Source organism: Crocodylus siamensis, chromosome 4, assembly GCF_052110815.1.
Source record: "Crocodylus siamensis isolate JL-2025a chromosome 4, ASM5211081v1, whole genome shotgun sequence".
Classification (NCBI taxonomy): Eukaryota; Metazoa; Chordata; order Crocodylia; family Crocodylidae; genus Crocodylus; species Crocodylus siamensis.
The window spans coordinates 150390525-150404786 of NC_143398.1; the positions used below are offsets into that span (position 1 = coordinate 150390525).

At 42.8% G+C, this 14262-nt stretch overlaps 1 protein-coding gene across 1 annotated transcript in view; it reads left to right on the top strand.

The window, feature by feature from the left end:
- Positions 1–13616, top strand: part of METTL2A (methyltransferase 2A, tRNA N3-cytidine) — a 32432-nt gene extending 18816 nt beyond the window's left edge. The window contains exons 3-9 of the mRNA XM_090044142.1: positions 2057–2430; positions 4228–4277; positions 4795–4855; positions 6215–6354; positions 9223–9329; positions 9568–9633; positions 10919–13616. Of these exons, the coding sequence (XP_089900268.1) occupies positions 2057–2430; positions 4228–4277; positions 4795–4855; positions 6215–6354; positions 9223–9329; positions 9568–9633; positions 10919–11091 (971 nt within the window). The 3' untranslated portion in view covers positions 11092–13616. The remainder of the gene's footprint in view (positions 1–2056; positions 2431–4227; positions 4278–4794; positions 4856–6214; positions 6355–9222; positions 9330–9567; positions 9634–10918) is intronic.
- Positions 13617–14262: the final 646 nt, after the last annotated feature.

A 14262-nucleotide genomic window follows, 5' to 3' on the forward strand; every position in this document is an offset into this window, starting at 1 on the left:
CCTTACTGCCAGGCATTGCTTGGCTCGCAGCTGTTGGGATCTCTCTCATACATGGAGCACATAGAAACTACTTGCCCTGCTGAGCCACTTAATAGTGCCAACCCTGTAGGCAAAGAGTGAGAGGGAAAGCCAGAAATGAGAATAGGGGAAGGAAAGGGCAGAGGTTGGGAGGTTTTGGGGGGGAAGGGAGAGACTGGGGAAGTGGGGGTAGGGGCAGAGGTGTTGGGGGTGGGGTGCAGGTGGCAGGCATGCAGGGAGGCTACAGAAGGAAGAAATGGGTGGGGCAGAGGGCAAGTGGGCCACCTGATATCCCCCCCTCCCCCCCGCCCGAGCACCGCTTTCCCTGCTGTAACAGGCAGGGGCTCCAGGGAGGGGATTCAAACAACTCTCCAATACTTAGATTCTAAAGCAGGAAAATTATAACATTTTATATATTTACCACATATAGAATCTTAATTGTTGGGGGGGTCACCTTGTATTCAGGTAAATATGATATTAAGCTTGACTTGATCCTATTTTGTTTGAGGGCTTGATGGGATCACAGCACAAAGAACTATGCTTATAGTCTAACATCAGATATTAAAGTCTCTTTTGACTTAGGTTTGGAGGACATGGCTTTTTACAAGGAACAAATCCTTGTAACTGAGATAAAGGTAAAGATTATTTTAAATTTAGCTCTTCTTGCTCCAGGGATAAATCCTACTAAAAATACTCCTAGAACTGACTTTCAGTTCTTTGCCAAAACCATTTTTTTTCATGTGACTGAGCTTCCTTTTAGACAGAGGCTGTAGGCTGTATATTTCTACAGACTTTTCCAGTCTCCTTTTATTACCCTCTTTCAGATCTCTCTTAAACAGCCATATAATTCTGCTGTCGTTTGGCTTATCAGTGTTAACGTCTGCCCACCTTTTCTCTGCTTAATCCTACTCTTATTGGTGAACGGTAGAGAAATTAAGTGACAGCTATGTAAGAGTATGGGTAATCTTAAGTGTCTGTGAATCTTCTGGATTCAGTAATAAACTTTCACTGTCCGGAGATGGGTAAGGGCAGTCAGACTTAGGAACCCTGGACCTGGACCATAACACTTGTAATTGGTCAACAAACCTAAGGACACAGTAGGTAAGTTGTTTTTCCCTGCAACAAAGTTAGAACTACTTTTGCCAAAACCTCAGTTTGTGAAGGACTGACCATTCTTGGAAGTAGCCAACCAATTTTGCCTGTGAAGTCGCTTCCCGGGGCTGACGCCAGAGCTGCATTACATGTATGAAGTCTCTGAAGTCACGTGGTTAAAATTCCACAGATGGTTCTGATCCTTTTACATCTTGATCACCTCAATCTCACACCCCTGAAGAGGGAATCTTTTCAGTTCTTGCTCCATATTTTATAATTTGCCTTCCTTCAAAGAGATGGCTCGCTTTTCGAACGTATCCACAAAGTCTAAAAGTGGTGATGCTTGCTCCCCAGGTCTTGTTCTTTTAGTGCGTCTATCCAACCCCTCCCCCAGTACCTGGAGGTATGGGAAGCAGTTGTTTCTCTTGGCCATTTTTGGTATTCTCATCAATGTCTGATGCTCCAAAATGCACAGAACAGTGGAAAATAACTGCAGGGAGCTGTCCTGTGCTGACAGTTTATTATAATAATACTTCTGTAAAACACACCTTCAGTGATTTGAGTGCTCTACAAATGGCACTTCTAAGAGCAAAGCCCTGAGTTCACCTAGTTCCAAAAGTTTTACTGACAGAGACAGAAATAAGACTGAAATGGCCTCCCTCCAGCCTTTTGCAGATAGGTCATTTCTCTCTCTCTGTCGAAATTCAGCTACAAGACAGACAGTTCCACCTCTTCCCACTCTGTTATTATTAATGTGGTAGCATGGTATCATAGTTCAGGAGAAGAACAGTCATTTTTCTCACAAGAAAACCAAAGTCAATAGATAATCCAATTTTCTGCACGGCTTGCTAAATCCAGAATATAGGTTGCAACCCTTGTTTAAACTAATGGCAAACTAAGAACTTTGCTTTGATGACTATCAGTCTTTCTGCATTTTCACTTACAGAAGAATATGAGCTGAATGCTAGTAAATACTGGAATAATTTCTATAAAATCCATGAAAATGGTTTTTTCAAGGACAGACACTGGCTCTTCACTGAATTTCCTGAGCTGGCACCAAACCACAACCTGAGTCAAGCTGTGAGTTCTGTACAAAGAGATGATAAAACTGAAAGATCCAGAAACTTGGGAGTGGAAAGCTGTGAAAATGGACTCTGTTCATGGGAAACCGGAGCACAAGGTCATCCAATCAGCTCGCTGAAAAGTGGTAGTAATGTCCATGAATCCTGCACAGAATGGAAGGCAACACAGAAGCTGAGTGGGCTCAGCCTAAGTGATGGTGGCTTTCCAGGATCATCAGCAACTTACTGTATACTAGAGGTAAAAGCAAAGAATGAAAGAAGAACTTATTTCCCATTTGTGTTAAATCTTATTTTAGATTCTGTTTGTCAGGATGTCCTGTTTCAAACTGTCAGGTCATCACTACAACTTTGTTACACCATCTTCTAAACAAATCTCTCCCCAAACTCTGTACAGAACTAATGAGAGAGAAAGGTTAGCACAGGTAAGAAGGGAGAGCTCTGTGTTTACAGCTGAAACCTGATAGATGGGAAGGTTCAGAAAGGTGCAAAAGAAAAGACTTAGTATCAGTAGCAAGCCTGAAAGAAGGGAGTGGACTCATGAAGCATGACAAACAGAGTTGAAAGAATGAGGGGGAATTTGATGGAGCAACTCAACAAAGATGTTAGACACACACACACACGCACACACACACACACACACACACACACACACACACACACACACACACACACACACACACACACACACACACACACACACACACACACACACACACACACACACACACACACACACACACACACACACACACACACACACACACACACACACACACAGGTTGAACTGAACCTCTTAGGCTTTTATTATTTCTGTGCCACAGTCGGACGCATCCGGGATTCAAAATGGCATGTTATCACTATCCAGTGTGAAAGCATCTTTAAAATACCCTTTAATTGGGTAGAAAGCTGGTTCGTTGCCTTGTTCATAAAGCTTCCCTCTGCCCATGATCCTGCGACTGATTTGAGGGGCATAAAACTCTGGAAAAAATGATTGCAAAAAAAAAAGATCTGTAGCCCGCTTGGAGAATCCTATAGGCCTCCACATTGATGCTGAATTGCTCTTGGCCAGTTGTGAGCTCTCAGAACGATGCACAAGGGGGTCCCAGAATAGGCTGTAGGATTTCATGGGATTGCTATGCTCCTAGAGCCAAGCTTACTGATGTTGTGCCCCAAGTCTTATACTGCGTACAGTTGACCAACACCAACCTGTGGTTGGTTTTTGCGCATAAGTGTAATAGTGATCTGCTGTGTTGAAACCTTTCTCTCTCCCTGCAGGATCCCAGCACCCAAAGCCCTGTAATAAGCAGTTTTCCAAATCATCCATGCAGTTAGCTCATGTTAGCATATACTGCCTGGATATTTACTGTACCCCTTTTCATTCAGACCTCCACTGGTACATTCCATTCCACTTACTTCAGTTGTTCCACCAATTTCCTAAACATGCAGGGATAAAAGCCCTAAAATACATTTTATGGCCCAGCTTCTCTTCGGAGAAGAAGTAAAGGTAGTAAGAGGCAGCGGCATGGCAGGCCTACATTTAAGGAAGACGCATCCAAAAAAGGAGACTGAATTAAGAAGGTGCAGCTATAATGAGAGCAAAGCAAACTTCCTTCTTTCCCACCCTCCCTCTTAGTTTGATTTCCGAACAAAGACAGAGTAACCTGTGGCCTTTGAAGCTGTTGAGTGACTCAGACTGATTGTTATGCTTTGGATTCCAGCAGTAACAGCTTTCAGCAATAACAAACAGTTCACACAAGATTGTCTGCCTTCTAGTACAATTGGGTACTTAGTTTGGTCGTTTCCTATGGAAGCCAAAATATAAGGCCTGATCTTGAAAGGGGCCTGGCATCTTACTGTCTTATTATTAATGGGAGTGTCAGGTGTTTGGTGCTGTCTGTATCTGGTCCATGGGGGTCACTGGAGTCTTCCTTTAGTGGCCACAACTTGGGGGACCCTTGAAACATTCATGAAGAATGGATGGTAAACTAGGTGAAGGGAGTCAACAAAGGTGTATAACTGGCTTCTCTTTCTACAGGTTGGCTGTGGTGCTGGAAATACTGTCTTCCCGATTTTACAAACCAACAAGTAAGCAGCTTCTACGGGGATTGGTAGGTTTGGGGGTTTTTTGCTGCATCACAAGCAGACCACTGGAAAATTACCAGAAAGGATTTTGTGTGTGGCCTCTTCTTAATACGCAGATTCTCCTCACACAGAGGAGCCCGAACACAAACAATGCACCCAGTGGTAGTTTCTGTCGATAACTTTTGGTAGTTAAAAGGCTGCTGAGGGACTGCAGAAAGCTGAGCGCAGTGATATCTTTTATCTCCTTTCAGCTGTGGTTGTCGAAGGATTTTACACACAAGTTTCCTAATCTGTCTCCTCCCTTCTGAACTCCCAACAATGTATGCACAGGGAACTAAGACGTGCAAAGGAAAAATGATGTACCCAGTATTGTAAAAGCCACTGGGAATAAAACCCAGGATTCAATACGTTCGACATTCCAAAGCTGTGATCTGTCCATGAGTCATCCTCCTAGCTTAGACGTTACGCTGAGCACCTTATGGGGAAAATAACCTTCCTGTTTCTTTTGTATTTATTTCAGTGACCCAGGACTCTTTGTTTACTGTTGTGATTTTTCCACCACAGCTGTGGATCTTGTCCAGGTAAACTTAATAATAGTGCATAAATCCTAGCTGAAATCACAGTTGGTATTTTTCATAGCATTTGCGGAGATCTACTATTGGCACTGCCTTCACCAGTTCAGCTCTTCAGCATTTGTTCATGCTTGGTGCTTGTCTCTAGTGCAAGTAAACCAGAGGAACAGATCACTGGTGCCTCGGGGACTGAAGGGAGGAAGAACAAAAAACAGTATTTACATTGGTTCTGGGTGTCAGCTTGTTTTCCTTTCCCCTGTTGCTGGCATCACATTTCTAGACCAGATGCTCTAGACCAGATGCTGTTGAAGTCTGAAACCATTTGAAGTCCCATTTCTTCCAGTCTCCAGCTCTTAATGGTCTTTTGATTCACTTGTATCATTGATATTACCACGGTTCTGGAAATGGCATTTAATTGCTTTTGCACAGGCAACTGGGGAGATGTTAGTGTGGATGCTGACTTTGTTGGCTAGAGTGGGAGGGGGTTAAGGATTAGCAGTGGAATGGCAGATAATCTTGATGATCTTTGCTTAGAACAGAGTTTGGAAACAAAGTATTGAATTTATCAGCCCATGTGTAATGATAGGTACTGATAAAGGAAAAAGAGGGACAGCAGCAAGGAACAGTTGCTTCACTGCGTCATTTAATTCTCAGCCATACCTAACAGCTGCTAAATAAAGCTGACTAGACTCTGCATTTCTGTGGCTTCTGGGGTTGCTCGGCACCTCTGAAAAACAGGCTACTTTTATTTGGGGACCTAAAAATAGTTTTCAGAACATAACTTCAGAAATTCAGGTTTGGTGTTTTTGACTGAAATATCCAGTCCTCCCCTACTGAGATTTGATCAGTTTTGCTTTTGATTTCAGTGGAGTAAGTACTAGCCTCAACTTTTTGTATCTTGTAAAGAGTTCTAGTTTAATGGTATAAATTGCTCTTTCCTAGCCCTGGTCATTTTAAGAGAGATGTGTCCTTATAGCAGGTCAAGGCTCGAATGCAGTGGTTTTCAACCTGGGGTCTGCAGACTCTCTGAGGAGTCTGTGAAAAAGATGACTACAATGAATCAAAAGTATGGGAATATCTACAGTTACAATTCAGAGGGGTCTGCACCTCCACTTGAAAAATGTTAGGGGCCCACAAGTGAAAGGTTGAAAATCACTGCTCTAATAGATGCCTCACATGTGCTTATTAATATTTCATAGCTTCCCCCTACCTGACACCACTCAAATATTTTAGTAGCTCTAGGCACACAGCTTATTTCACTGCCTTTGGATCTTTCGCTGTAGTGTATAAAAGCAAAATGGAAATCACGTAGCCATAGTGTTGGTATTTGTGTCTAACAGCGTGTGTCCTTGTCACCTTTAATTACAGAACAATGCAGAATATGATTCTTCTCGGTGTTTTGCCTTTGTTCATGATCTGTGCAATGATCAAAGTCCTTACCCGATGCCAGAGGAAAGTCTTGATGTCGTCCTTCTCATTTTTGTCCTCTCAGCTGTTCTCCCAGACAAGTAAGTCAGTCTCTGATATTATGCTAGTAGTTTTCTGCTTGAATAGAGTGAATGTATCATTGATTGGAGGGAAGAAAAGAGTATGTATGAAGTCCAGTGCTTCTTGGGGGATAGTCAAGCAATACTGTCAGATAGAAATCAGTGTTGAATTCAAGGACTCGGCCTATGTGCTTCTTTTTGCATTTCATTCAGGTTCAACAATCATCATTCTATGGGCAGTCATTTTGTGCTTTTGGCACCTGTGACCGGTTCCCCAGGATTTGGGTTCCAGACACTTCTGAGGAATGTCTGGATCCAGATCAGGAGTTTTGATGAGAACTTATATTATGAAACATTCATATTAGACTTTGCAAAACTTCTGTTTTTCATATACATTTTACCAGGTTCCACCTACCTAGCCTTTACTACTGGTTTTCCTCAGTGCCTGGATGCAGGCTGGACTTCAGTCCTGGGTTCCCTGGTTCCCCAAATTGCAATGGTCATGCTTCAAGGAACATGCTCAGTGAACATGTACAGCAAATTAACTCTTTTAAAGGAGGAAGCCTTAAAGTAAAGAGTATTGGGGGGGTGGCAGGAGGGTTGGTCCCAACGATCTGCAAGGTCCCTTCCAGTCCCTAGGACTTATGATAGTACATGGCCTACATTTTAGATCTAAATTTATTTGGCTGTGTCCCCATTCTCCCTCCCCACCCCCCAGCCAAGTAGTACGCTGCTCAATCTCCAAGTAGTGTTCAGGTGGTAAAAATATCTTATATTTTTTAATACAAGTGTATAGTGCTTCTCATGGTAAAGAGGAGATGTAACTACAGGTACACCAATACATTGGTCCCATATTGGATCGACACCAATATAAGGAAAATAGACAGCATTGGCAGTTGGCTTTTTTTAGTTGATGTGGCCAATAATGATGCTGATTTTAAATGCCCCATATATGTGTGCAGCTGCAGCGCAGCAAACAGGCAGCCAGGAGCAGAGAGAGCAGGGTCCAGGTAGTAAGTCTCTTGTAGGGGAAGAGGCAGATCAAGGCCCCTATGGTGAGGGAGGGAGTGGGGCTGGGGCAAGGGCAGGTGCTGCACAGCTTAGGTGGCGTGCTGGATGGAGCCGCAGCTCATCTAGCGGGGTGCAGGGATGGGGAGGCAGCTCCCACCACAGCACACACCCCAGGAGAGCATAGGTCGGGGGGGGCGGGGGCATGTCTGTCCGTTCCCCCTCCCCCACCGGATCTGTGCATGGGACCAGCCTGCTCTTCCCCACCCTCCTGCATCCAGATCGGGTCTGCTCCACCCTACCCCAGACAAATGGATCAAGGTCAGGCTGCACAACCCTCTGCATCTGGGAGGAACCTGGCACAGCCTATCTGGCCTGCAGGGTAAAAAGCTTGGGCACTGCTGCCATGGTCATTGAAGGCTCAGTATTATTAGGCCCTGTAACAATAACCTCTCCAAGACAGGCCAGAGGATTGGAGAGGCCTTGCCCTGTTAGCAGTCATCCATACACTTAGAATGTCATGCCCTGGATGCATAACCGCAGGCACTTTTGCTTTTATTTAGTAAAATTAACTCCATTTCTCTTATTGCCGCTGAGCTGTCTGTACTAATCACAATGCGGCCATTAACTGCTTGTACCTTCTCTAGATCACATCTGTAAGACAGTCCCACAGTAAACTGTAGATGACTCCATATAATTACTCAATTCTCTTAAATAATAAAATAATTTGTGCTTTACTCCTCTGATAGGGATGTAAATCTGCATTCGCGCCATTTAATTGTCTGGCAAATATGGAGCTGGGACCAGAAAGAGTTGGGGATGGGGTCATGTAGAAGCTGTATAACTAAGATAATTGGCCCTTTAATGGCATGTGGCAAAGCTCAATGGATATATGCACAGTCTGTTTCCCAAAATGGGAAAATTCTGTTTAAAAAAGGCTAGGAAACTGCTTTGTAGTATTAATCTACATTTTAGTAAATTTTGGCTACAGCTTAGACCTGACTTTCGAAGCAGCCACAGCTGAAGACAATTGCAGCTTCAGACACTCTGTTTTTTTTCTATAATTTTAATTGTGAATTCACACTGCTAATTGATCAGGTTCCACCTGAAGTGGCTCAGAAGAAAACTTTGTCTCAGACTCTAAAAAAAGAAAGAAACATCTCAGGAAATCTTTTTATTAAATAGTTCTAACTTTGATTTTGCTATAAACCAAATAAACTTTTAATATTAAAGAATAACAAATCATAAGGAGTAGTCCATCACCTCAACAAAATATAGTTAATTAGGCATTTCAAGCAGTAGACAGTTACGAATAAACTCTGATAGTGCTAGGGTGCCCTTCAAGTTGGAGGCCTTGACACTTATCATGTTAAGTGTCAAAATGCATCAGTCATTTTAAAAGAACCTTGCACCTAGAGTGAAAAACGTGTTTAAAACACTTCAGCTGTAGTAGTAATTATTTATCAAGGACATGCCACACCAATTCTAAGCTTTTCAGTGTCTTTAAAACTCTAACACTCCTTCTTCTACACTTTCAGAGTAGTCTGTTTTATGTAACCTAATCCCTTAGCTTCACTATAATCTATACTCTAGACCTAATTTAATTTCTCTTAAAAAGTTCTTGGGCAGCATTGTGTAGTCAAATGATTTTAAAAGCTGAAAAGTGTTGCTGACCCCTGGCTTAAAACAAAGTCACTATGGTCTTAATATCCCTACTATAGACCCCTTTGCAAACCTTAAATCTACTGAACCATTTCAAATGAGAATTTTTTACTAAAACAATAAACATAACAAAAATGAACCTGCATCTTTGGAAAACTCATGGGGGATGGAGGAAGCATTACCAAAGACAGGTGAATTTTACTGCTTGCTTTTTCCCAGGATGCAGTGCATTATTAACAGACTGTGCCGGCTTCTGAAACCTGGAGGAATGATATTGCTACGAGATTATGGTCGTTATGACCTGGCCCAGCTCCGATTTAAGAAAGGTATTTCTCATCTCCTATGGAGTATTTCTACGTAAGTAGTACATGTCTCTACAAAGGAGACTTCTCTGTCTGAGACAACCTGATCAAGTCCCCTCCTGTGGAGTGTACACTTGAGGAGGGGAAGGGAGGTAGAGGCTGGAATTTACCTTCTGTCTCCTTATGCAGTTGATTGGCAGTCGTTGTTGCCAATTTTAAAATGAGTTCATTCAGTAAAACTCTAAAATTCTCTTGCCCCCAGGTCGGTGTCTGTCTGACAACTTCTATGTGAGAGGAGATGGAACCAGAGTTTACTTCTTCACACAAGGTAGGAGATCAGACACCATACTCCTGATCTCATTACCTTCCTTTTTTCCACACGTCCTGAATTTCTGCAACCCCCTGAAACAAGCAGCTGTCAATACTGCACCCTTCCTGAACAGGTCTGAAGCATTAAAAGTTTGTTAGTTGCATGGAAATCTGGGCCTGGTCCTCACTGATCTTTGTAAGACTTCACATTCCTCCTTCTAATGGGAGGATCCTTCCCCATTTTCCTTACTCAGTAGAACCTGTATGATTCCTGCAGAGGAGCTGCATCCACAGTTGCATGCAAATGGGTTGGTAAGGGGGAGCCAGAGGAACCATCCTTTTTAGAACCTTATATTTGCCTTTCCCAACATGAAGATACTAGACACTACTCCAACAAAACAACATTACCTGCTGCCTTGTGGTTGGTGGAGATGTTTTTTCTATCCTTCAACAAACACAGCTCAGTTACTAAAGTGACCACCTCCAATCCTGCAATGGTAGATGTTATTCAGATATATAAAGATCATTTTAAGTTCTACTTGAATGAGCCATAAAATTCAACACTGCAGGGCTTATTTGTTGCTGCTAAATAAACATAAAATGCTTATTATAAAAGGGAGAAAGCAATTGGCAGATGCTATGACATGGCAGGCTTCTGATAAGAGCAAAAGGTCCTTTGCTGTAGAACGCAAAATTGCACACTCCCAGAGCTCCTCAAGTCTCTGACTTTGCATGCAAGGAGTGTATTGGGGCACCCTGATCTAGAATGCATCCTCCTTATTGTTTGGCTTGAAACACGTTTCCAACCTTGAAAACACTTGATGCCCAGCTTGACCTATTCCACAAGTGCAGCTTTTCTGGAATTTTTTGCAAATGAACCATTATGAATAGCATTCCTGTCAAATATACAAGATTGTGGGCTTAAACCTGTGGCTTTGAAAGCATAGGCCTGGTCCTCTGAATAGAAGGTGCTGAACATCTTCTAGTCCCATGGACTTTGGGAACATTTGAAGGTACTTAGCATCTTAATCAAACCCCTTTAAAAATATGCTCTTGTTCAGCTGTCCCTAACCTTAAAAGTCCTATGTTCTCATCCATTTAAGTATAAGGTATCAGACAGTATAGGGAGCATAAATTCATTCCTGATGTTGCTGAAGCCTTGTCTCGGCTTGGCTTGGCTTGGCTTGTCTTTAACCATTAAAGATTCCTGCAGGCCCCCACTTAGAGCAATTTAGGCTATAATGAAAATAAGTGTCAATTGAAAACACTTCTACTTTCCTAACCACCTTTTCCACTCCTCATAGATGAATTGGATGTTCTCTTCACAACGGCCGGATTGGAAAAAGTCCAGAATCTGGTTGATCGGCGCCTGCAGGTGAATCGTGGGAAGCAAGTGGCAATGTATCGAGTGTGGATCCAGTGCAAATACCGCAAGCCCCTTTCCCCAGGACATGAGCCAAATGGGTGCATTCATTAAGGAAGATCACCTGTCTGGGTTTGCTGGTCTCCTGTGCAGCAACATGCCATGGAAAGACTGTTGCACCCTCTTCAATTTTAGGTCTTTGTACCATGTACAGACATGTCTAAAGTACACACATTGTATGGGCAAGATGGAAGTTTTGTGCTAGAGATGGATGCTCTAAAAGTAGGCAAAGGATAAGTGTTTTTAATGTCTAGCTACTGGACTTTTTAAAAATTATTGGTGACACAATTTTACCCAAATGATGGTCATTGAGTGTCTTTTATAGAGTCTGTGCAGAATTCGTAACTGCCTTAAAACAAGGGAATTTGGATCTTTTCTGCCAATTCAAAAGTTCACGAGACAGTGGGGGACATGTCTACTGCCAGTTTCCCAGGTTCTTGCCCCACATCACCATTTTGTCATTATGCTGCTCCATGTGTCAGAGACCAAAGTTGCGTAACCTGTAGATCAGCTACAACAAGAGGAGTTGTCTATTAAGTTTAAGATGTAAGGCTGGCTCAGGCATGCAGATGTATTCTAGCCCTGTGCTGTGGCTAACTTGGGGCCTGTCTATACAAGGAAGTTATCATGCAAGGTGTGAATTTACAGTGCGCTAGCCACTCCATGTTAACTGCCCACGTGGCTGCTCTTTGTCACCTTTGAAAGAGGAGTAAGTAAATTCATACTTGGTGCGCACTAGGAATGTCCACACAAGGAGTGAGTGCAGAGTAGTTGGAGCATTGTAAATTCACACCTTTGACTGTAAACCAGCTCAGAGAGGTTCACCTTCCACTCTTTAAGACAGTCAGTTGGTGAATTATATCTATTATTTAACTTCATAATGGAAACTTTCCACAAGGAGTTAAAGCTAACAAAAAATGTATGCCATCTTTTGGGAGCAAATGTTTGTACTGTCTACTGCTTGAAATGTCTAATCTGTTTTTAATAAATGGTGTGGTACAGTATGTATTAGAACTGTAATAAAAGACTTAATTTGTGGTAAAGCTTCTCAACCAAGTTCAACAATACTACTTAAGCCTTCCACAGAAGCAAGTGAACTTCAGTGCAGTTTCTCTGCAGGGATCAGTTTGAATATCTTTGAGTGCAGGACAGAGTGCAGTGTGAGAGAAAGGCTTCCCTTCTGATTTGAAACCATAGGACAGAACAGGCCATTGCTTCTTGGAGCTAGTTTTCATACTAATACTTTGGGGAAGGTCAGGAGACAGGAATTTTAAGCTAGTTTCTAAAACTGTCAGCAAAAGGGAGCTAGGCTTAAAAAGAAAAAATGGTTTGAGTAGCTTTGGGAGGGGGATCTGGAGAGGAAGTCTGGAGCACATGTGAGTACCAGTTGTTTCTTCCCTTTTTCATCTCTGACCTCTACAACCTACTTTCTCTGCAGTGCCTACTCTGTGCCCTCTACATGTGGAGTTGGAAGGAGAAAAGGACAGGGGCTGCAGCCACATTGTGGTACACACTGGGACTACAAGTACCTGTTCCATTACATATAAGGAGAGCCACACACATGATCAGAGGTCATGAGAGCAGGCCATAGGAGAAGATGAGAGGCACGGGATTCTTCAGCTTGGCTAAGTGTAGGCTCAGGGGGGACTTGGTGGCAGCCAATAAGTATATCAGGGTTTTCATCAGGACCTCAGAGAACGTCTGTTCACCAGGGCTTTCTCAGGGAAAACAAGGTCCAACGGCCACAAACTGCTGGAGGACCATTTTAGACTGGACATTAGAAAGAACTTCTTTACCAGCCGAGTCTCCAGAGTCTGGAATAGACTCCCCGCAGAACTGGTGCGAGCACCTACTCAACACATTCAAGATGCACTTGGATGATTATCCTGCTGGGGTCTTCTGCCCCCAGCTGACTTCCTGCCTCTTGGGCAGGAGGCTGAACCAGATGATCTCACAAGGTTCCTTCTAGCCCTAATGTCTATGAAATCTATTAAATATGTGTAGTTTAACAGTAATATGGTCATAACCTATTAGTACTGCCCAGGAGGAAGTCAGCAGCTCGTGGAGGTATGTTTCATTTAGCCATCAATGATCTAGCAAGAACCAGTGTCTGGAAATGGGATGACATCTGACCTTTTACTCTCTATAGCAACTGGTAGTGTTAATACATGACACAACCCCCACATGATCTGCAGTTCTGCTGAGTGAAAGGTTCCATGAATGAGCATGCTCTTGTAGTTGTAAAGGTGACCCTGGAGTCTCCCTACATGCTGGTGAAGTAAGAGAGGGAGGTCATTTTATTTATTTTTAAGTTGAGGATTTTCATAGATGTATTTGTCATACCGAAATAAACAACTTGGAAAATAGCCCTCGTTAGATGTGATACAACCCTGCCCCTTTTCTTAGGAACTGAAAGAACTTCCAAACCACACTCATGGTAGAGAGAAGGCCAGGTTCAAAATTCCTGTTCTTTCAAAGGCAAATAAATGGGGTGAGGGTAAGCAAGTGGAATTTCTTCCATTCAGAGAGATTTTAAAATGCAGAAAAGAGCACAACTTTCTCTCTCGGGGTTGTTTTCCAAAGGGAAGGATGATGTTTTTGCCACAGACTAGCTTTATTGTAAAGCTGTAGCCTGCAGAGGATGTTCAGTATTCCAGTCTTTTAAATAAATAATTCAGCTCCTGGTCTGGAAGTAGGTTCTTGGAGTTTTTTGTGTTTGGTTTTACAGAAGGCTGTGCTTTGCTAGTACAGAGGAACTAGTGGCTTAGTGAACAACGTGGAGGCAGAAGTGGCTGCTTGACACAAGCGCAAGAAAGAAGGCACTACAAACACCACAAATCAGATACCCAAAATTTCAGGTTTTCCAACTACCAGCTCCCAGCAAAGCCTTTCCCAGATAATCCCACCACAGTGCTGCTATTCTTCTGCTGTCTCAGCCCCCCAGGCAAACTCCCTCTATTAGCTTCCTGTGTGGTGTTGATTAGTGTGATGGTTCTCAAGCTCTTTAGACTCGAGGCATCTTTCAAAAAATGCCTGTTTTTAGTTTTCATTTGTCTTTTTGAGTTTGTAAAAATAAGAGCAAATTTTCTGTTGCAGAGAACTCGGGAAGATCACTAGTCAGAATGTTTTTAACAGTATGGATTCCTATTTGAAACCTGGGTTTATCTGTTAAACCAGGTCTGTACAGCTACCAGTGATAGCTTTGTGCAGCACCCTATGTAGATT